Source organism: Patiria miniata, unplaced genomic scaffold (assembly GCF_015706575.1).
Source record: "Patiria miniata isolate m_02_andy unplaced genomic scaffold, ASM1570657v1 HiC_scaffold_11, whole genome shotgun sequence".
NCBI lineage: Eukaryota > Metazoa > Echinodermata > Asteroidea > Valvatida > Asterinidae > Patiria > Patiria miniata.
In genome coordinates, this window is record NW_024037049.1 from 4,615,822 (window position 1) to 4,640,486 (window position 24,665).

General features: G+C 41.0%; 1 protein-coding gene across 2 annotated transcripts in view; it reads left to right on the forward strand.

Annotated features, from left to right (window-relative positions):
* The window catches only part of LOC119742574 (BTB/POZ domain-containing protein 7-like), a 58,396-nt gene extending 34,328 nt beyond the window's left edge, over nt 1–24,068 (forward strand). For both annotated transcript variants that reach the window (XM_038218677.1, XM_038218667.1), the window contains 2 exons: nt 1,849–2,147; nt 22,028–24,068. In XM_038218677.1, coding sequence (XP_038074605.1) covers nt 1,849–2,147; nt 22,028–22,261 — 533 coding nt within the window. In that variant the 3' untranslated portion in view covers nt 22,262–24,068. The remainder of the gene's footprint in view (nt 1–1,848; nt 2,148–22,027) is intronic.
* Nucleotides 24,069–24,665: the final 597 nt, after the last annotated feature.

Genomic DNA, 24,665 nt, shown 5'->3' on the forward strand with positions numbered 1-24,665 from the left:
TTATGCTCTTAATATTTAATGCATCAACCGTCACTTCCCGTAGGAAAATGACTGAAATAAACTGAAACCAATTGTGTCAATTTTGTTTACCATTTTGTAAATATTTTTTTTTGTTATTTCTTTGAAGCCAACTGCAGTACAAGTACATATTATACATGTAGTGGTACGGTTGTGTATTTCAATTGATGTTTCCCAAGGGATATACAGCCTGTCTCAAAAAAAATGGTACAATCGAAAACAATTTTTTTTTCAATATTAAATCTCAACATAAGTAAGTCGTTTTGAGCATCACATTAAAGAAAAAAGACAAGGCTTTCCAATACTTTTTGTTTCATCTCATTTGCTTTTGTCAATCCAGAGATAACTCCAGTTTACTGCGGAACACAAAAATCAAGTTTGTTTCTTTTGCCAAGTTGCAATCTTTTGTGAGCTTCAAGACAGCATGGCACAGTACTCGAAACAACTCTGCCCATGCAGAAAAGTGGCACCAAATCAATTTTGGTGTATCGCACTAAATTGATTATATATCTGACTTGACAAAAGCAAATAAGATCAAACAAACACTATTGGAAAGCCCAGTCTTTGTTCTTTAATATTATGCCAAGTAAGAATGACTTATTTTGAAATTTCATATTTAACCAATTTTTTTTTCTGATTATACCATTTTTTTTTAGACAGGCTGTACATGTACGGTATGTTTGTTCAGCATTTACAGTTCACAGGGTCAATGGGTTAAATGATACATGTACATTATTTACATACAGTATTCAAAGTGCAAACTGAAGTCTGTCCTGAGCTTACAGTACATGGCACATGGGGTGTATGACTTCTATATCCTTCACAAAAAAATACTTAAGAAGATTGAATTGTATCATTCCCTTTGATCATGGGTAGACTATTGCAAGTTACTCCTAAGCTGTTGTCAGTTTCAGTTTGTGCTTAAGTTTAAGGGCCCATGCAATGTAATTTATTTTATAAGGCATGAGAATCTTAAACAGGAATTCCTGGGGGATATTTTAATAACCATTATTATGCAAATTTCCATCTTCATGAGCATAAATGTGATGTCATTTCAGGCACGCAGGAACCTCAATGTTACAGCTATTTCAGCACCAAAAGTTGCCAGCATGTTTTATATTTTGCTGTCGTACATTTTCTTTACTTTAGTGATTCGTTGCTGTGTCAGTGTATGGCAGCAAGCCAATGAGCAAACTTTTTGCACAAATGTTTTTAAGGAGCAAATTTTTGGGTTCAAAATATGAACAGAAAACCCTAAAGTGAACTGTGTCTTCCTGAAACGACATTGTAGCAACAGCGCCCTCAGTTGACCGGAAAAGCATGGAAAATTTTTAAATGTTTAAAGAAGTGCACTTTTCAATAAGATTAACCAAAAGGGACGTCAAAGAGTAAATTCATGCATTTAAGTGGAGTAGAAAGTTGCACAGAAAGGGGTTCCGAAGAAAAATTCATCTCATGGCCCCTTAAAGATGATTTAATTTTATAATTCCCTTTGATCATGGGCAGACTATCGCAAGTTACTCCTGAGCTGATGTCAGTTTCGGTTTGTACTTAATACTTTTATTTTGGTGGAGAGAAGCAAGTAATACAATGTATGTTCATGCATAATATCTAGATTCGAACCCCTTACTATTCCATCATGGAGATGAAAGTAACATTATAGCGCATGCTCTCCCTGGTGCGTTAACCCTGACTTATTGGCATGCGAAGATACTATTTAGCAAAAGAATGCTCAACATGAAAGACAAAAGAAGTTGTATGGTATCCTTATTCATTGTTTCTTTTTTGCAGTTTTAAACCTCTCTTGATCTTATATTTCTCGGAAAACAGCTCTGGATGAAGCCACAGTGAAAGCCATGCTGGCCCGCGAGAAGGACCTGCACCGCTGCAGCACAGCACAGCGGGCCTACAGCCTGCGCTGCGTGGACAGCGCGGCCCTAGCCCGGCAGATCCACATGCGCATCGTACGGGAGTACGGTCTGCCAGACGAGGCCACCGAGATCTTTGCCAGCTACCCCCGGGAGTACAGCGAGCAAGCCGAAGTGGAAACCGACACGGAGGTGTTCGGCAGGAAGTGGAACGAGCCACCGGATCTCCAGCTGCAGAATGAGCCATCTGAGGCACCACAGGTAGGTCTTCATAGATTGTGTCACTTTGGTTGCCATTGAAATCCACCATCCACCCACACCCTACTGATCCCCCACCCATCTCCCCCACCCCACCCCATCCAATCTTCCATCCCCCTACTCAGTCCAAAGCCCCCACCCATCCCCCACCCCCATCTCCCCACCCCATCTCCCCAATCCCACCTCCCCAACCCCCCCATCTCCCCATCCAATCTCACCCATCCTTCCCCAATCCCCAGCCCCCACCCATCCCCCACCCCCAGCTTCCCAACCCCACCTCCCCAACCCCCACCCCCATCTCCCCATCCAATCTTACCCATCCTTCACCCCAATCCCCAGCCCCCACCCATCCCCCACCCCCATCTTCCCAACCCCACCTCCCCAACCCCCACCCCCATCTCCCCATCCAATCTTACCCATCCTTCACCCCAATCCCCAGCCCCCACCCATCTCCCCCAACCCCATCTCCCCATCCAATCTCACCCATCCTTCACCCCAATCCCCAGCCCCCACCAGTCCCCCACCCCCATCTCCCCAACCCCACCTCCATCTCTCCCACCCCACCCCCATTCCCCCACCCCCATCTCCTCCATTCAATCTCCCCCACCCCAATCCCCAGCCCCCACCCCCATCTTCCACCCCACCCCCACCCCTATCTCCCACATCCTCCACTCCATTGATCCCAGTCCTGTGGACTAGTTTTACTATTTTTCTTCAAATTTACCCTTGAAGAAGCTGCGCACTGCATTTGTGAAGATTCAAATCACAATGTTATATCATTTTTGTGGGCCATCATGTACATGTACCGGTACGTTCCAGTTCTGTTGGTACATGTTTGTACTTTGCAATTTTACCTACACAAACCTTTGGGCGAACACAAACCTGTGGGCGAACATCACTACCAAATTTTTTTTTTTCGGAGTCAAACTTTTCCCCATGCTGTAAAATTCTTTGAATGGAGTAAACAAATTAAAAGCCGATGGTATTGAAAGCAAATCATGCGGCACAGGACAAGGCTACAAAAAAAAAATGTTTTGTAAGGATTCCAGGGCATTTTGTTAAGGTTGACCCTATGAGATGTGGTGCCCTGATGCTAGAGGTTATAGCCCTTTTTTTGTTGATTTAAACAGAGGTGAACTGAAAAAAAGGTCCACCCGTCTATGGGAGCAGTGGAGACCAAATCTGCAAACGTTCATGCAACCAAAACGGAGATATGTAATTCGCACATGGGTTGAAACAAACAAACAAACAACAGAATTTGTTTCAATGCAAACTTCTCCCCAAAGTTTGTGCTTATATACCGGTACTACATGTCAAAAAAAAGTCCTACTTTTGATCCTAAATAACTCTGAACAAACTTACCAACGGAATTACAGCAAAATTCCAGATCATGTAAACAAGGCATGACACATTTTATGGAGCAAGTTTCATTAGCTTTGTTCAAGAGGATTTAATCGCCATACGAAAAAAATACTCACTTTCAGAATGGCAATACAGCGCTGGAGACGGTGGCGGAAGATGCGTGCTGCGGCCGAAAACTTCTGAAGGAATGCAGGATCACCCCTGATGTCATTGCACACCTCCTCGATCGTGTGTTGCGCCAAACAATCGAGGAGGTGTGCAATGACATCAGGGGTGATCCTGCAATCTTTCAGAAGTTTTCGGCTGCAGCACGCGCCTTCCGCCACCGTCTCCAGCGCTGTATCGACATTGGAGGACACCAAATCGAAAGTGGCAGATTCTAAAAGTGAGTATTTTTTTTTCGTATGGCGTTTAAATCTGACCCTCTTGCACAAAGCTGATGAAACCTGCTCCATTAATTGTGTCATGCTTTGTTTACATGATCTGGAATTTTGGTTTAATTCCATTCGTAAGTTTACAAAAGAGTTATTAAGATCAAAAGTAGGACATTTTTTTTGACACGCAGTACAGACTTTTTTTTAACTTTGTATATATGTACAATGTACCCTTGCCTGTGAAATTGTCACACCGGTATCTTGATCTGTCCTCACACTTGGAACAAACAAACATCGGTACTCTTTTTTTTCCATACTTGCACATTTTCATTGGTGATTTTTCCCCCCACAAGTTTCCAAGGGTCTCCTGCACCTGAATGATAAGGTTTAGGGTTACGCCGGGCTGTTGTTGGTTCCATTGAGATAACGCTTTGTAGGCCCGCTACCATTGGCAACAGTGAAACCTAAATATTACCCCCTACCACGCCACCAGACTATTATGACTGCATTGTTCACAATGCAGATCAAACTGGTTTGACCTGTCAACAGCCCGACTGCCTACGTTTAGTGCATATTTATCATGTTACCTCCCTGGGATCTTCTGATTCGCTTGTTTTTCACTTCACACTTACATGTAATGCCATTAAAAATTGAAAACACTGTAAAATTGGAATTCCTCTTTTTATCCCCGTGGCTCAAGGAAGGGGGATCTTGTGATAGTGTATTCCTTTTGTGTGTACATGTATTATATGTGTTACTACCGGATCTGATACACTGTGCCCTCTGGAGACATGCACACAAAAGGGAACAAAAGATCAATACGTCTCCACAGGGCAATTTCTATAGATGAAAAGGTCTCCACAAGGTTTTCATGAAATAGATATGGATTTTACTCAAAAACTAGGAATTTCCAAGGTATGTTGATTGGTCGCAAATGGTACAATTTTAGAAAAGGGATGTTAAGCTTGAATTTCAGCCAAGGATATTAATTCTGGTTAAAATAAGAGCATTTTGAAACTGAACTTTCAAACTCGAAAAACTTGAGTACACAAGAACAAAGAAATATATCCACAAGGATACAAATTTCAGTATGTGTCCGTGTGTTCCATTTTGGTTAGGTTAACGGTTTAGTGCTGTCCTATAAAATGTCAGACTTCGATCTCAACCAAACTTGGTGACAATAAACTGTGGGTAGGGGGACTTAAGATGACTTGAGATAGTTCAGGTCAAAGGTCACCCTGGTGCCAAATGAGGTCATTTTTGTTTTTGGTTAGGTAAACTGAAAAGTGCTGTCATCAACAGTCAGACTTCACTCTCAACCAAACTTGGTGACAATCATCTTAGGGTAGGGGGACTTCAGATGACTTGAGACATTTGAGGTCAAAGGTCACCTAAGGGTCAAATGAGGTCATTGTTGATTTTGGTTCGGTACTCTGAAAAGTGTGCTTACTAACTGACTGTATAAATACTGCCAGCGCAAGTTTAAATTGCAGTATTTTTTTGGTTACTTCGCTTATCATTTTACATACAATATGTACCTGTTTGTGGGTACTTGTAGTAATGGCTGGATGAATAGGGGAAGTTTGAGGGTTGAAAAATAATTTCAGGGTTTCACAAGCGTCCTGCACAAACTTTTTTCGAGCTTAACCCTCTCAGTCTCTGGTAGGATTTCAGAAGGTAGAGCCCTGTTGCGTTACACAGAGCTTGATCCCCTTGACCCGAAAAAAGTTGAACGATAGAGTATTTAAAAAAACAAAAACAGTAATGTTCTCTTTCTTTTTTTTATTCTTATATTTTTATACTTTGTATACTTTGTATATGTTTATAGAGCTACATGTAATTGTTTTTATATTTACAATGTGTGCTGGTATATTTCTTATTTTGATTCAATTCCTGTAATTGGCGGTTCTTCTGCTGTTGATTGTGGTTAAAAAATAAACAAGTATACATCTTTGGTTTCCTACAAAGTGGAGTTTTTGTAGGATTCAGGGAATTCGGGATTTGGGATTTCTAGCTGAAGTGGTGTGAAAAATCTTTAGGCCTTTTCACAAAATCTAGATAGAGCTTCTCAATTTGTATTTTATCCATCTAGAGAGCCTGGCCCCTGTAGAAGCTGAGTTAGATTCTGGTTAGTGTTTATTTATTTAATTCTTATTTTAACTTAAGGTAGCCCATTCAGTGGAATCCACTGGTCTCCCATGGGGCCCAGTAAAGAGAAGACATTGTGAAGACATTACAGTTTGAGATGTGGGAGGAAAAACCCATGAGAATATTCTGAGGGAAACCCACGGAATCAGGCAAGGACTGAAAACCCAATCCACATATTGGCCCAGGCAGGAATTGAACCCGGGTCACAGCGGTGGAAGGCGAGGAAAGTACCACTACACCAACCCGACTCCCCACTGTGAAAAGGGACCTCAAAATCTTTCTGCTGGATCCAGGTCCCAGATTTTGGATAGTGCCAAAGGCCCTATGGACCACTAAACCACATTGTACATGTACATGTAGGTCATAAAATTCAGTAGACTGGCACACTGACTTAAGCAGTCCAGACTGTACGTCATGCCCAATACTGTCAAATGTTGAGCGCACGTACACTAGCCACTTGTGCAATAAGTGTGATCCAGGAGTCTTCACTCAGCAGAGAAACAGTCCTTGGTTATGACACTATCTCATTTAGAGCAATTGTCCCAACTAAAGTGAGTACTAATTTCAAGCTCATCTTAGGAATAGGAAGATGAGGGGGGGGGGGACACAATATTTTGTAAATACTGCCCTTTTCCATTCAAATGCCCTTTTTTCACCAGTGCTTCCCCCCCCCCCCCCCAATATTTGTAAAGAGTGCCCTTCTTTTGTTTCTGAACAAGTGCCCTTTAAAAAAAAAAAGCTGTGCCCTTTTTTGTGCCATCGGCAGTTACTGGTGCGGTTTTTTAACTTTGCGCATGTATCGCCCTGAAAAGCACCATACATTGTCCATCGACAGATGGTACCAGGTCCCCCCCCCCCCCCACCACCTCACTATTTGATTTTACGGAGGCCAAGTGTCCAGAGAAAAACAACATGTCTACATTTCAGCACGGATGTGCGAGTGCCATTTTCAAAAAAATTGTTACCCCTTCCCCCCCAATAAAAAATGACCTTGCTATGCCCCTGGATTATCTCTTCAATAGTACCCCTTGATATTATATAATCCATTTTGAGGTTCCGGGATTTTGCAGGATTGAGGAAGGTAGAGCCTAGTCACACATTAATACCTGCAACTTCCTGAAAGGTAAATTACAAAAGAATATTCCAACACGTTCCTTGAATGGAGGAGGAAGAGGAACAGAAACATTGCCCAAAATGCCGAGGGGCTTCGGTAGAGTAGTCACAATATTTTCCTTTATCCGGTTGCACGTTTCCCAAAAAACAGGGACCAACTGGTACAAGTACGAGGTAGGTTTGTGGCTGGGGAAAAAGTAGCTGGTCATATCACCATTTTGCCGTTTTGTGCAGTTATTTCAACAATGAAGTGCGCATTGCCCACAATCTGTCAGATGTAATAACCACGCAAAACGGTGATTTAAAGGGAAGATACAACATTTGCAAACATCAAAAAACGAAATGATCCAATTATCACGAAATACCTTACTGAATTGTTAGGGATTGACAGTCTCAAGCATCCTGTAAAATTGTGGCTCCTGGTGTGCTGACATTTTCAAGAAAAACTGTATTTTTCCAACGCTGGTCGGCCGACCAGCGTTGGAAAAATACTGGCTTTTTTCCAAAACTGCTCTTAATTTTTCATATTCAGTTATTCCGCATTTTCTTTGCAATTGATTACACACCTGTGAAGGGGTACAAGCCTGCTAGATTGATTCTTTGACCTTACAATTCCCCAAGGTCTTTACATTTCTCCGTTTAATCTTAAGTGGGGTCAGGGAACCAGACTACAAGAACATGATTGGTTTTCTTGGTTTTTCCAGCATATACAAGCCCAAAACGTGAAACAAGTCAGTGTAACAATATTTGCTATAACATAGTAATCCTCCAAATCCATTTATTTCTGAAAATTGCAGCAAAACCAAATGTTGCACATTCCCTTTAACAAGCACTTTTTGTCCGAGCTGCAGTCTCTATTATCATGCTAGGTATTGCTGTTGTTATGATATTGACATATCTATGGTGTACGTGCACCAGGGGCATTTACAAGGTACATCTAGGCCAAGTTCGTGCACATTTACAATGTACATCTAGTCCAAGTTCGGATGTCGTGTTGGCTGAAAGCCAGAATGTGTTTAATGTGGATCGACAGGAGGTTCATTGGCCAGTGTAGGGCAACAAGCCTGAACGACCTTGAGTAAATTCAACTGATCATTCGTGTGCATTGCTGCATTGAATACCGTCCTTGCCCCTTTTTAGCATCGGGATAGCAGCTCAACAAATCATCATGCCTCTCCGTTAGTCCGTTAGTTAGTTAGTTAGTAACAAACGTTGACATTGTCTATTGCTCCTACATATTTTGACTGAAACTTTGTCAAAAGTATCGGTAGCCCAGCCCCAACATGTCACATGACCAAACAAGGGTCAAAGGTCATCATGGGGTCACTGGGGTCAAAACCTGATTTTTTTCTTTACTCAAAACACTACTCCTTGCACAAATTACTTGGCACACTCATGTGACTCATGCATGAACACGAATTTGATGCCCTGCAGCTTCAGATATATTTCAGATAGAGCTTGTTCTCTTCTCAAGTGTTGAAAGTAGATTTGTTTTTATGCCCTGTGGCGAAGCCAGAGGGGCTGTGTGTTTCCGCCTTGTCCTTCCGTGGGTGGGTGGGTGGGTGGGTGGGGGGATTTGTGTGTGTGTGTGTGTGTCAGGATAAATCTTGTCAGCGCGATAACTTGAGAAATACTTAACATATGAACTTCAAATTTGGTTTGTGTATTGGTCTTGGTAATCCTAAGAAACCTATTGCATTTGGGGCCGAAAGGTCAAGGGTCAAGGTCACAGTGGCTAAAACAATAGAAATTTTGTCAGCGCGATAACTTGAGAAATATTTAACATATGAACTTCAAATTTGGTTTGGGTATTGTCCTTGGCAATCCTAAGAAGCCTATTGCATTTGGGGCCGAAAAGTCAAGGGTCAAGGTCACAGTGGCTAAAACAAAAGAAATTTTGTCAGCGCGATAACTTAAGAAATACTTTACATGTGAACTTCAAATTTGGTTTGTGGATTGTCCTTGGCAATCCTAAGAAGTCTATTGCATTTTGGGCCGAAAGGTCAAGGGTCAAGGTCACAGAGGCTAAAACAAAAGAAATTTTGTCAGCGCGATAACTGGAGAAATACTTTACATATGAACTTCAAATTTGGTTTGTGTATTGTCCTTGGCAATCCTAAGAAGCCTATTGCATTTGGGGCCGAAAGGTCAAGGGTCAAGGTCACAGTGGCTAAAACAAAAGAAATTTTCTCAGCGCGATAACTTATTTGGAGCCACAAGGTCAAGGGTCAAGGTCACAGTGGCTAAAACAAAAGAAATTTTGTCAGCGCAATAACTGGAGAAATACTTTACATGTGAACTTCAAATTTGGTTTGTGGATCGTCCTTCGCAATCCTAAGAAACCTATTGCATTTGGAGCCGCAAGGTCAAGGGTCAAGGTCACAGTTGCTAAAACAAAAGAAATTTTGTCAGTGCAATAACTTGAGAAATACTTTACATGTGAACTTCAAATTTGGTTTGTGGATTGTTCTTGGTAATCCGAAGAAGCCTATTGCATTGGGGGTCGCAAGTTCAAGGGTCAAGGTCACAGTGGCTAAAACAATAGAAATCTTGTATTTATTCTGAGATCATCATCATAGGGATTAATTCATATAAACCTACAGAAAACACTAATGCTGTCAATGAACTTTCCATGTGACCAAGGTACATGTAAGTTGATGTTAAAAGAGTGGCGTTATATGTCATGGGAACAGTCACGGTTGCGGGGCATTTGTGTTTGTAAACACACCTGACTTGTTTCCACATGAGGCTACATTTTGAAACAACAAATTCATAAAGGTTTAATTGCTGCTAATTCATTTTGTTGCACGGAGGATAGTAGAAACAATACTGTGCTCATCTACATGCAGGCAGAATAATGGCACATCCAAGGGGTCCGGGGTTGAGCCCATCCCTTCCCCCACCCCCCCCCCCCAAAAAAAACTTCCTTCCTCCTCCTCCCACCCCTCCCACCCCCTTCCTTCCTCCTCCCCCACCCCCACCCCCCCCCCTCCCTTCCTCCTCCCCCACCCCACCCCCTCCCCTTCCTTCCTCCTCCGCCACCCCCTCCCCTTCCCATCTCCTCCCCCACCCAACCTTGCTCTCTTGCCCATAGTGCCCATATTAGAATCTGACCAACTTCAACTGGCATACATGTACATGTACATGTATGATGAGCCTGCACAGGCTAAGCCAACTTGGGCCTCAGTAATTGGGGCACGGCACAGTTTGGGTGCTCCAACTAGCTTTTTTGAGAGCTTGAAAATCATATTTCCCCAAGGCAAAACTCAGTTGATATTGTGGCAACCACAATTTTATAAAGGTTTCTGAATATTTCACACATGGTCATTAGAGCTCAGGATTGGGGTACCATAGAGAAATAAAAGGGGTACGTGCCAGTACATGTACATTTGGGTACATAGATGATGTACATGTATGTAGGGCGGGTCGGAGGGGTTTGCTAGTCCAGAAAAAAACTTCAGGATCCCTGTATACATGTATGTATACAATGATAGAGAGCAGCCAGCACCTCAGTATCTCTATGACCTCTCACATACTACCGGTAGGTTTATCTATGTAATTATAAAGGTACAAAGTATTTGCATTATTTTTGTTTGATGCAACAAAATGGCTCAGAATCTTATGTGGTAGGGTGCACACCACAACTGTACCTGTTGAACTTCAGCTCAAGATAACAGATAAAAGTATGCACAATTTATTGGGTTTTGTAAAAATATGTTGCTAACGCACAAATGTGTCAGGGCTTGCGAAATCGCCTGCCCGACGTCCCGGGACAACCAAAATATTTTGTCGGACTGCCAAAAGTTCCAGGTTGCCAGCCCGACGGGCAACCACTTTTTTTCACCAATACTCGTACATTTTTACACTTTATTTTAGTCCATGGGATTTTTGAATGTTCCAGAATCCCATACATGTGCACAGTTTTGAACAATAATTATGATAATATCGACATTTTGACTTGGCTGCTGCGCTATCGCCATTTGATGTTGGTAATCTAAGCATAAACCAATAACGGATACCAGCCAAAACAGAACAGCGGTACGGTCCGGCTACATCATGTAGCGTTTCGCGTACGTAATGTGTGTAGGTAGCGAATGCAATCCTATACGTGTGTTTCCAATAATATTATGACCGGACCACTGTACACCACGTACCAGCACGGTGCAGAGCGCTGGTACCGTACACAAGCACGCAGCCACTGCCGGCCACTCACGCTTGCAAAATGGCGATAGCACAGCAGCCGAGTACAAAATATTTTGGTTGTTCCGGAATGTTGGACAGCCAAAGTGCGAGCCCTGAGCCACTTCAGGTAAAGCAGCCATGTACATTCTTAGGATTTGGCCTTCAGTTTGGGCCAATATTAAAAGTTCTTTATTGGGCAACTGAAAATGAAATTCGGGCAACCAGATTTTAAGCACCCCTGCCCCGAAGAGCAACTACATTTTTAAAAATTTTGCAAGGCCTGGTGTGCCCACAGGCATCCTATTTTGAAACCACCTTCAAAGTTAGTTTTCTTCCAAACGATACAGTTGTAGGGTATTTGATATAACTGCTACACGTATCTTCACTTGGAGCAAGGATTCTGTCAAAAATTGTAGGATAGTTTTTGGATAATTGTAAATGATCCTCAGAGTTGTAACAAAGTCATTTTTTTCCAAGTCAAGTCAAGTCCCAAGTCAAATTTTAGCAAGTCAAGTCAAGTCTCAAGTCAATTTTTCACAAGTCAAGTCAAGTCCCAAGTCATTTTCTTTCTTGTCAAGTCAAGTCTCAAGTCATTTTTTTTTTTTTAATATTAGATGCACATACTAATGGGAACCAGTTTATGTGTTCGACGATGGAGCCGGAGAAGGGAATGTAAGGAGATAAAAAAAATTCATAATTTTCAAACATCCTCTCTCAAACACCTTATGTCCTTCCGAATGTTTTCGTTTAATACATGATGTGATTTTTTGTTGCTTTGGGGGTAGCAGCCGTTTTCCAGTCGTTAAACCCTAATTGCATTTAGCACCCTTACTGGTAAACCACTCCATGTGTACGTGTAGCCTATGGTCTTCGACTTAAATCATTGCGTCAAAAGAAGTATTGGCATTAACAGTGAGTGGAGATGAAAAGACTTGGGAAAATGTTGCAACCTGACGCCACTTCCGCGATTGTGTACAAAGTCTATGGAGAGTCAAGAACTTTTTTTAAGTATTTCCTAACAAAATTGGAAATATTTCTCAGTCCTAGATTCTTGTCTTATCATCATTTTTGCAAAGAATTACCTTCATTGAGATGATATACATGTATGAAGAAAAAAGTGGCGTCAGGTTGCAACATTTTTCCCGGCTCCTTCCGTCAACATATGGATAGTTCAGACGATCATTTCTTTCTGACTCGAAGTAGGTTTTGCAGTGACGGCGGAGAATCTGACAGTGAAGATGCATTGGTAATTTCGGAAGGAAATTGTCCGACGTGTTCAAAGTGTTGATTCGTAATTCCGAATCCACTCTTTACTAAAGATTCTTCGTTCCGAATCCACACTTTGTGACCAGCGTAACAGATTCGTAGTTCCGAATCCACACTTTTAACAAAAGTGTGACGTCATAGCAATGGTTTAAATGGAATGAACGCTCTATAACAACGGATGGGACTCAGACTACGCACGGCACAAACTTCACCTCGCATGAGGCTGAGTATGATTGTCCATAACACACGCATATAGATAGTCGTGTACTTGACGTGTGGCAGGCTCAGGATGCCCAGCTATCGCATGCCGGCCCTGATTCGCTACGTATTATCTGTATTATTCTTTTCAACCGATTATGCTAGTGCGCACGAACGCCCAGAGGTTTGTGTTTTTTTGGAACTTTAAGAAACGTGTTAATGTCAGCAAGTCAAATTTATTCAAGTCAAGTCAAGTCCCAAGTCATATTTTTTCAAGTCAAGTCAAGTCTCAAGTCATTTTTTCCCAAGTCAAGTCAAGGCTCGAGTCAAAAAAATTGCGACTCAAGTCCGACTCGAGTCCGAGTCAGCGACTCAAGTCAACAACACTGATGATCCTACATACATGTAGCTTGTAATATTCAGATGCTCTCAAATGTTGTTTGGGAACAGTACATGTATGAGGGGATGGGGGGGGTGAATATAGAAAACTGGTTTCTTATCTGAAGTAACTGTAGAATATGGTTCATTATGACAGGCATGGACATACATCTACAAGCAGTGGCGCACCCAAGGGGGGGGGGTGCTCGGGGGGCTTGAGGGCCCCCCCCCCCCCCCACATGGTTGTCAATTTTTTTTTGGGGGGGGGGGTTCAATTTGTTTTTAGTCCCACAATTTGACCGTGGTGATATGTATGTGGCTTATGCGAGTAGCATAATAGGGGTGTTTACGGCGCCACCAATGTCAAAATAGTCCGTTTCTCCCCTCCCACCCCCCCACCCCCCCCCCCCCCCCCGGCCAGAAATTTTGGGCAACATTTTTGAAACAAATTGAAACAAATTCAAACAAATTGTGAGGCCCCCCCCCCCAAAAAAAATCTAATCCTGGGTGCGCCGCTGTGTACAAGTACGTTTACATTCACTTGTAAACGTGCAGTATTACAATTGAAAATATATGTAGGGAACTCAAAAGACAGGAACGTGACAAGTTCACCAATAGGAATGTACATGTAATCTTCACCTGAAGCGTTGTCCTTGAAATGCAGTACAGAAGCCTTTCAGCGTTAACAAAACTAGGGGCAATGCACCCATCAAGTTGCACTTTAGTAATGACTGTGCATTTTTGCAAGGATTGTGATTGTGTCCTATACAGTGTGTGTCAGTTTTGAACAATAGAGCTGGTCCAAACAATTAAATGTTATATCGTGTGCTTGGATACTGTAATTTCGTGGGTCGAGAACTTCCACGTGTCCAGTCTGTATGTTTGTTGCATGTTTTGTTTTACATGTACAATGCGCATTGCGCGCGCGTGTGTAGAACCTGCATGCACACTCGCGACAGTGAACTGCATGCATTGCGCAACTGCTCAGTTGCATGTCTGGCAGTAAAACCTGCAGTTATCAAGGGTTACATACACCGCACTGATTTCATTTATTTCTTGCATAGTAAGTTACAACCAGTTATCATTTTGCACATTTTGTTGACTGCAATGATGTGGGATATATGCTGTTTTTAATCCCCCCCCCCCCCATAGCCTTGGGTGCTATGCATCCCTCGGGGGTTAAAAACAGTATATCCCACAATTGTTAAATGATACTGTTTATCCACATTTTATTGCCAACAAACCACATGTCCACACATGTCTATGGACAAATTCCAATGGGTATCCCCTCCTTTCAAACATAAAGAGAATAACAATCTTTGCTGTTGATTTTCTGTAAAATAGAAAGTAGATCGTAGTCCTTGTGTCCTTAAGCAAGACATTCTACCGCAACCACCTTGCGATTGCACTTGATTTGCACATGTAGTTACAATAAGTATTAGCTATAAGGCCAAAAAAAAATGTCTCCGGTTTCTGGTATGCGCACGCGTCGCCGTAGCCATGCGCGTCGGCAAAATGAAAAAAATTAATTTTCAATGAAAAATGATGCCTCAAAACCGCCAAATTCACTGGTTTGACTGGAATCCTGCTGCTGCACAATTTTAACGTGTTTTTAGATGGGGTTATGATTGAGAATAAGCTTTATGTGGCTTCTCTGGACTCCCATGTATTTGCACTAAGTCTAGTCGGGCACCATTTGCAGTCATCAGCCGACATTTGAGGCAAAAAAGTCAGGTAAGAAAAAAAATAAAAGCCACGTCGCCGCACCACTTTTTGGGCAAGCTCCATACCAGAAACCGGAGACTTGGCCTAAACCTTTTTTTGGCCTAAAGTAGTAAAAATGTGTTAGAGTGTATTTATAACTATGGGATAGTGGTTGCAGAAGCTCAAGATCATAGCTTTCATACATAGAGGTATTGCATTTGAAAGAATTGACATACATTGTATGGCCAAATGTCCGAGTGATACATGTACGTGTATAGTGTGCCATGTACATGTACATGAACCCTCCTGTGCAAACATGCATGTATATTCTGTGCCAAGTTGTCCTTTCAGTCGAAATCAATCAAGTGACTGTTTTCAACTGTTAAAAATTCCCAGCCCACATAAAGCAGGATCGACTGGCCATAACTGCCCATGTAACTTGATACAGCTTAGCTTTGACTGTGGGTAATTGCCCACAACTTGCCTGCTTTGTCTGTTCATGGTCTGTTGACTGAGTTTGACTAGTCACAGTGCTTGCTTGACATATGATCTGACTGCTGGTGACTAGCCTTTGTCAAAAGTATAGCAGGGGAAGTGGATGGAAATTTTGACTGTCTGCGACTGTTTAAATAGTAGGAGGGTTACCATGAATATGGACTCGTTAAAATCAAATTTCTGACTACATCGTGAGCCTAATTGGTATCTTGCAGCAAACAACCCTAAATTGCATCATGGGCATGCAGGCAAGGACGGATTGCTCAATTGTGTGACACTGAAGAATCATGCGCTGTCTACAAGGCAACAATTATTTGATAAGGGATTCTGTATAGAATAGATTCACCGATACAAGGTAATGTTCAGGACATCAAGGGTCAGTCACCCCCGCAGTGTTTGCTTGTCATGTTTGAACCCCATGCATAGCAGGGTTCACAAAATAAAAATAACTTAATCTTCAGGCAGGACAAACAACTACCGGTATATTATTATTTGATTTTTCAGTTGGAATAATAAAGAATTGAAATACGCTTTTCTGATAATAATACGCTTTAAAGCCAAAGCGGAAAAGCATTAATTTAGTGAACCTTATGTTGAGGTCTTCTCCATTGATTTTCATTAGGGTGTTTTTAAGTCTAGACTCGGCGTCTGCATGATAACAAATACTGTTAAAAGATTTAGAGATGGATGAGTCCTGTGCTAATGCTGTTCTTCGGAATAATGAGCAGAGAGAGCCAGTAGATTTGCATTTATGGGCTGCCGCGACCACGTTGAATATCAATTCATTACAACTCCATCTTCTGGGCCAGATTGTTTTGAAATGATTGTTACAATACGAGGGGACAGTGTTGAAATAATACACAGACTGGCCGGGGAAAAAGTTGGAGCAACCGTGAGATGAGGGAGAAACACACATGATACATTGATTAAGGAATCCCTCTCCTTCTCACCGCCTTGTCTCGGCGAAAAGGTCGCGCTGTAAATTACGCCGGGCTTTGAAGGAAATGAAAGTGGCGGGGATTAAAGCCGGCGATGGAAACCCGCAAACCCTTCCCCCCTGACCGACAGAGTGCACCAACGGAGTCCGACTATGATTGAAATAGCAATATTGATTTCATTTGGGACGTTTTGTTATCTTCTCCCCCATGGCCAGGCATTCATCATACATGATGTAGTTAGGAGCTACAACAATTCTGAGCGAAATCCTTTTCAGAAAAGAAACTTCAAACTTCTTCCAATTTTGTTGTTGTTCAAATTCTCAATTTATATTCCACACCCTCCCTCTCCAATTTCTAGGTTTTTTTTCTCCCCAAGCAATAGATGAGTGATGACTTTCCTCTCCTACTTGATCCAAGTTCCATCCATCTTCTTCAGTTTCTCATCTTTTGATCTCAGCCTGTTTATTCCACTCTCGGCCTTTGTCCTTACCGCCTCTGTGGTAATCTCTTCAAAATTGATATCTGTTTTTTTTTCCTTCCCTTTTTCCCAATCTGAATTATTTTTAGTCCAGTGCTGAACTTCACTGGTGTGAATATTGGGAAATTACATTGTATATGGCTATATTAACAGGTTCTCTCTCTGAGTACACATTGCAATCTGCATGCCCAGTGTAAGAGGAGAAACAATCAATGAAAAATAATTTTGAATTGGAGGATTCAGGACTTTTAAATTTATATATATACATTGTAATATACAACATTTGCTTTTGCTGTAATTTTAAGAAATTGATGGATTTGGGGGTGAATACTTTATAGCAAACATTGTTACACTGACCTGTTTAAGTTTTGTGTTCATAAATGCTGGAAAAACCAAGGGAATATATGCTGCTCTTGTAGTCTGGTTCCCTGACCCTACTTCCGACCAAACAAAGCAATTTATAGACGTCAGGGAATTGTCAGGTCGGGGAGGAAACCAGACTAGCTGGCTCGCACCCATTATGGATGTATAACCGATTGCAAGCAAAATGTGGACTAATTAATTTGGTAAATTGGGGGAAGTTTTTTGAAAAAGTTTGGTTTTTTTCCAACAATGGTCAGCTGACCATCGTTGGAAATTGATACAAAAATTCCACTTTTCTTAAAAATGAAAACACGCTAAGTGCTATGATTTCACACGATGCTTGATACTATTTATTCACTTATACATGGTTTACAGTCAAGTAAGGTATTTCATAATAGTTTTATAGTTTGGTTTGATGGTTGCAAATGTTGTACACTGTATAGTACCTTTAAGCATCATGGGTTTAGTAGCGTTATGGACTTGTTTGGCATCTTCTACATCACATATATTGGAGATCTTATTAACGGGTTATTGAACGCCGCACTGAAAGTCAATCTTTTATTCAAAGCCGTCTAAGCCTGGGTGGGATGCCAAACCTGACATGTTAGCCTGCAAGCTTTGTGTAAAACACAGCTGAAATCTGAATGTTTGTTTTCTTCATATTGATACTTAATGCAGTTTCCAAGGACATCACACAGGCTTTACACAGGTAATACACAGGTATTGTAGTGCAAATTCAATATATTCAAAAGCATTTCTTACACAGAACTGGTAATATTATCTTTCTATGAAAGAAGCACGTATGGGTCTTTCATCAGCTCAGCTCTTGGGTCACCTTTCTGAAGAGCAATTATCATCTTAAGTCTTTACTGGAGACTTTTGACCAAATATATCTTGTCTTTCAAGGTCTGTAATATCATTGGTGTAATGCCCGTGTATCCAGTCTATAAAATAACCATTTACTTCATATACATTGCATTGCATATAAATAACATACACAGCCTTGCATGTAAATTAACTCATATACTCTGTGTCAGAAATAGACAAATTGCATTGCATATGAATTACCTCTGCTGGCCTCGCGACTGAGAACCTTGACGGCTCAGTCTCATGAGCAGTTTTAGTGTCCGGCCCCTGGGTGTCAAAAATCACAGAAGTCAACAATTGTTAACTTGTGTACACTTGGCGCTGTCCTTCCTAATGCCTGTAAACTTTGTATTACGCGTAGCTAATACAGGATCTGTAGAATTTAGGTAAATTATTCATTTGGTAATGTGTATGTACTGGTATTAGGATATGTAGCAATCCTACATTTTGCCCACATGACTTGTTGTTAGTTCAACAGTTTTCTTTTCTTTTTGTGGAGAGATGAAAGTTTCTATGAGTTCTCTGATGTCTGTGAAAAAAATTACTTTAATTATTGGACTTTTGAACATGGCTGTAATCCCTCGGGTAAAGTGGTGTTTTTTTTGTTTTCAAGACAATGTAGACTGCATGTCAAATTTGGGTTGCCAGTTTTTAAATGTCGTTTCCCAGTTCAAGCCCCTCCCCCCAACGTCTAGATCCTTCCTCCCTCACTTCTTCTTCACAATCTTGCCTCAAATGCAGTTTCAATAAATCTGCACTTTAGAGTACCCTAGGTACCTCTTAATGCTGCATTGAATTTTGCTGTACAGTACATGGGTAGAAGCAAACACATCTGTACACATCTCCCTATGGAAATCACATGATGAGCCTGACGCATGGTGTTGATCCCCACACAAGTATGCTGTTATCCCTGATGTTCCACTTTTCCGCGACTTGAAATAAACCGACTTGACAGGCCCGCGCTATTTTTTAATGCATGACACACACATGTGATTTAAGTGCTTGAAAGGTGCAGTCAACTCTGACGATACGTTAAGACTCTGCCATTCTTTGCTGGTCCCAGAGGGGCCAGCCTATGGGCTCCATGCACAAGTACCCCCTCAACGGTAAGAAAGGGAGAGTTGGGGGAGACCACTGGGAGTGACATTCAAACGCATTATTGTCGTTGCCGGAGGCTCATGCAAAGATGCTATAGCTCTTTTGCACATGCAGAATGAAATGAGTTGTACACGCATGTGATGTGTCCAGCTCTCGAAAATGGTAGTGAAGCGCCCTCTCTTGTTCACGCAAGGAGCCCATAGTCCTCTTTTACCTGACTCACTGACTTAATGTCATTTGTGATGTCTTAGCTTGGTTGTTGGCTGAAGAGAGCCGGGCAGTGCTATCCTTTAGGATTACCCCGCAACAGATTAAATCAAGCCTATAATGTACACCAGATGCATGAAACAACTTCCAGTGAATAACCATTCTGAGTCAATGAGCCAATTTGGTATTAGTCTAGGTCAAAGGTCATTTGGGATAAAATCGCTGATGTGAAGTTATGTGATGTCACGCGAACGTCCGTTCTGCTCGTTATTAACACGCAAGTTTCGTGCACCCATCTCCCTGCGCGTTTATGCGCCTTTGATGCGCGTTCGATTATCCCGAATGACCCGTGACCCATATCATTGTGTGCATGCGCAGTTGGAATACCAAACTGGCTTATTGAATAGAATTTTGTGCACTCTGAGACCAGCTCAAAAATCTTTCAATGCAGTGCACACTGTATTGAACTATATTTTGAATTGTTGTACAAGAACAACCCTTTGTTTGTGTCAAATGCACTGAATTTATATTTGATTCAGAATGACAACTGACGTTCATGTATCATGCATACTTTTGTAAGAAGAAAATGGGTCTTGAAGAAAATTCAAATATGTAAAAGGAGTATGTATCTTTATACTTGAAGTATTTGTTTCCTTTCCATAGATTTCCTTTTCTATCCCTTCTTTGTGTAGCAGTCACCTTGAGTGGCCCTTAAGGGCCTAATGATGGGTGACTCTCATAAAAAAACACCCTACATGTAGCTGCACAAACTCCTACTACATGTATACTCATTTGGGCTGTTTGGGGTTGGTGAAATTATTGTAAATGCAAGAAAACGTCGCAAAGTGATGTGGAAAGGGTTTAAATAAGGCTGTGCTGAGTAAACCAAATATCTGTTTATTCCACCATCCACCAAATATTCAAGTAGCATTTTTCCAATTCAAATTTTTCCAAAAATTTTGAGCGGTCTCGAGAAGATGTTTGTCAAATGCCAGATTTGTGTCAGCAGTCACTTAACGTGCAGGATTTCATAGCTTCCACAAGAAATGTCAGCTGTAATATATGCATCTTTAAAATCTGTCAAATATCGACCGGTCAGCTACCTTGAAAAAATATGGTGATGTAGGTACACTTGATGCTCAAAAGCTCATTGTCAATTTTCGACCGGCACAAGCACATCACGCAAAGCCCGATAAGCATCCGATTTAATTCCCCGATGTAACTTAGGCTGGCGCATGTAAAGTTTGATCAGCGTGTTTTGGTTATTCGATCAATCCAAGTTTTGAGTATTTGAATGCTAAATAATTCGAAAGTGCCCTCTAGATTTATCTCAGAGGTTTTATACCGAAGGGAAAGACTTAGCTGCAGATTTGATGTTTATAGTTCGATTTCTGATTCCTGTTGTGGATATTGTTGTTTTTTGTATCAGAGCATATCCCGATCATCTTAATTCTGTTGAATAATTAACACTTGTTAGAGCAGAGAATATTGACAAGAGAAAGATTTTGAGCCTGCAGCCTTCAGAAAGCACTGGCATTTCATTGGGGGTATTGCAGCAAGTACTCAATGCCGGGAAAGGCGAACGTTTCTCTCTTTTTTTTATTAAAAATTCACCGTAGGTTATTACACTTCATCAGTCATTCATTGCAGCTTCAGACAGCCTACCCACGCACATTGGGGGGTTAATTTAGATGGTTGTTGGTAATAGATTTTCTCCAGTAATCTCGTGATTTTATTGGAGGGGGGATTTTTTTTTATGTCATAGTGAGAATAACAAACCGACATATGTGACAAATTTTCATCACAAAACACAATAACGTACCCTTCCTTAGGTGTATTTTGGAAATTTCAATTAACAATTTTAGTTCTATTTTAAAGGAGCTTGCTTGTACAGATGTGTCTAAATTGTCACAAACGTCTCTCAACACGCTTTATAAAGTGATTCAAGAAAAAGCAAAATTTTCAAAATACTGTCCCGTAACATGTTTTCTCAGTAAATGTTCAACCAGCAAAAAATCACTTCCAAATTTCTAGTTGTCAAGTACACTTACATTACAGGCACTTTATCAAATGGATTAACTCATTCTAAAACATAAAAAGGGAATATACAACATTTGCAAACATCAAAAACAAAATAACCAAATTATCATGAAATACCTTACTGGACTGTTAGTGAATGACAGTCTAAATCATCCTGTGAAATCATGGCACCTGGTGTGCTGTCATTTCCAAGAAAAGTGGTGTTTTTGTATCAATTTCCAATGCTGGTCGGCCGACCAGCATTGGAAAAACTTGCTTTTTTCAAATACTGCTCCCAATTTATCATATTTAGTTAGTCCGCATTTTCTTTGCAGTCGATTACACACCTGTGAACAGGTAGAAGCCAGCTAGACTGATTCCCTGACCTTACAATTCACCAAAGCTATAAATTGTTCTTTTTCATCTTAAGTGGGGTCAGGGAACCAGACTACAAAAGTATGATTTTTTGTCTTGGTTTTTCCAGCATCTACAAACCCAAAAACGTTGAACAAGTCAGTATTGCTATAAAATATATAATATTGCTGTAAAATACTAACCCCCCAAATTCATCCATTTCTAAAAATTACAGTAAAAGCAAATGTTGTACATTGATATCCCCTTTAAGTAATGATTCATTTGTCAGTAAATTGTGCAATAACTTGCGTTTTTTATACCACTTTTTGCTATTTGCAGGTAGCAGCTACTGCCCAAGTGGTCCCCATACTGAGTGAGATCATGCCTGACATTGCTATCCCATCAGGCCCTGACCTCACCATAGCAACAGCCCCACCCATCAACCAGATGTTGCTACGGGAACCAGAGCTGGGGGACAGCCACAGTCAAGCGAAAGGTGGAAGTGGGAGCAACAAGGGCGGGAAACCAGTTAAAGGGAATAAACATGGTCCGGATCAGTTTACGGACGTATGACACTAAATTTAATGACTGTGCGTATGTATATATGAACTTAGACTTTGAAATTATATGGACATGTATGTACACATTGCTGTAACCAACCTGAAATGAAATTGAATTGTACACATGAAAGCATTTTTCCAATGTTGAGCAAGAAATGCTCTGTAAAAATGTAATGGAAATCTGCAGTGTGTCATCCTGGTTGCTTGTGCCTACTGGTTCGTTTTCAAAGAGGCTTTCAAAATCTGATTTGTTTTACACAGGAAATTCGTTAGACTGATGGCCTGAACTGATTTGAGAGATTTTTCACTGTTTTTGACATTTCTTCAACTTAGTCTGCGTGATTTCACAAATACGTGTAAGCGTAGACACGGCATGTTATCAGGATTGATTACCCACTGCCTTGTGGTGTGTCTTTGCAAATTCCATCCAGATATTTTCACAATTCTTGCAGCTGATAAGGTAGAAAAGAGCTTGGGTCAAGCGGAAAGGACTCAACTTGGCAGTGCTCTGAAGTTGATTTATGAGACCTGGATACATTCAGCTATACAGTCCAGGGTAGGGCACCTGTATCGCCTGTGGGCCTAAAACTGTCAATGGTCTGTGTGGCATACTCACTAAAGCCAAGAGAACGTGTGCGAATGCTTCAAAGTCATGCCCTGTAAACAAATGGTGCGTTTGCTCAGTGTGGGCAACCAGATTTCATGAATATACATAAAACCCTAACAATTTCAATGTGTCCTTTTTTTTTCCATCTGGCAAATATACTTAAATGAATAAAGCATGAAGAGCTTGATATTGTGGATCAAAAATGTAGGCTGAAAATGTCTAGCTTTTTCTTTAACGGATTTGGAATTGAGCCCTTGAGTCAATTTGCCAAAAAAAAAATATTCATTTGTTGTATTCCTGTATTAGTTGTTCATCCAAATACTCATTTTTATACCCATTTGAAATACTCAGTCAACAAAACCCTGGTACTTGGGCTTGATTTCCATTATATCACTTCCTTGGATGTAAGTGTATCCCGACACCTTTTGCAGGTAATTTGAGGTAAACAAGGACAATTTACACGCATATCTCGTGCTAAATTGCCATCTGCAGTACCAAAAAAAACAAAAAAGCCTGTCACATGTGTATTGCTGAATATTCAGAAAAAGGACACAATTCCAACACTGCATGATATACTGAAGAATGTACCACTTATTTGTAGGCATGACGGAAATTGCAACACGCCCTCAACTTACAATAATGTGTGCACTTTGTTTTGTAAGGAGCTTAAAAATATTTTTTAAAAACCAGCCTAGACCACCGATTTCCTTGACATGATTTAGGCTGTAGCCTTGATTCGAGATTTCAGTCCAAGTGTTCATGTGCAGGCAAACCTTTTAACTGATCAATTTTCCATCACAAGGTAACAGTCCTTAAAGTCTGCCTTGAGTTCAAGCCAATGATTCTCCCATGAATAAGCAGTATCATGCTTGACAAGTTAAGAGGGGAAAGAGGTCCAATTTCAGCGGGTTTAGGAAGAAGAAGAAACATCGCGCTTTGGTTATTACATCGATACATGCATGTGATCACTCATCTGGTTATTTTACATTTAAGAGGCAGTCAGCGGAGAGTTTTCTTAAGTCTCTTAGTAGATTTGTTACGGTGATTTTCACGGAGAGAATTGGTGCTCAAATGTCAAGTTAAAAAGCTTGGTGCTCATTTTGTTTCTCTCAAATTTTTATTTTTTTTAGTACCGCTGTTACTTTGGTTGAAGTGACGCAAACAGGAAAGAGCTTTCGCAAGTCTGGCAGTCATTTGACAGAAAAAAAATCAGCTAGCCATAAAAAAAAGGATACGGGGAAAAAAGCTAGAATTTGTCAGGTACTGGTACGTTTACATGTATCAGAAGAAACGCTTGAGGCAAATTCACTTAGGTTAGGAAGTTCAAATCGTCATTATTTTCAGATGGTTGGCTTTTTCCCTTTTCCATCCATTAGCGGTGCATTAACCAATTACTGTCGCAGCAATAACGCCGTTATTTATGGATATCTTGTTTAAGGTGCTCACTCATTTGATTTCTGTTTCGCAACAGTCCGGTGCCTATTGCAGGAAGCTAGTATTACAGCCATAAACTTGACAGGAACAGCTATATTGGGGGTTAACGAAAGCCCGGCCACGTTGCAGCTGTGGCTTCATTTTGAGATATGGCATCATCTCTGGCCCCTCAGATTTATTAAGCAGCCTTAAATATCAGAATGAAATGAGTAAAACCGAAACCACTGCCTCTAATATAAGGTTATCCCTGAAACAGAAAAATAGACTCATTATGTTGCCGGAGTTGTTTACATCAGGGGCCTAAAATATCCTGAAGCCCAGTTCACAGACGAAGCCAAGATTTCAAAAACACCCTAAGTCTCATCATCAACTACTT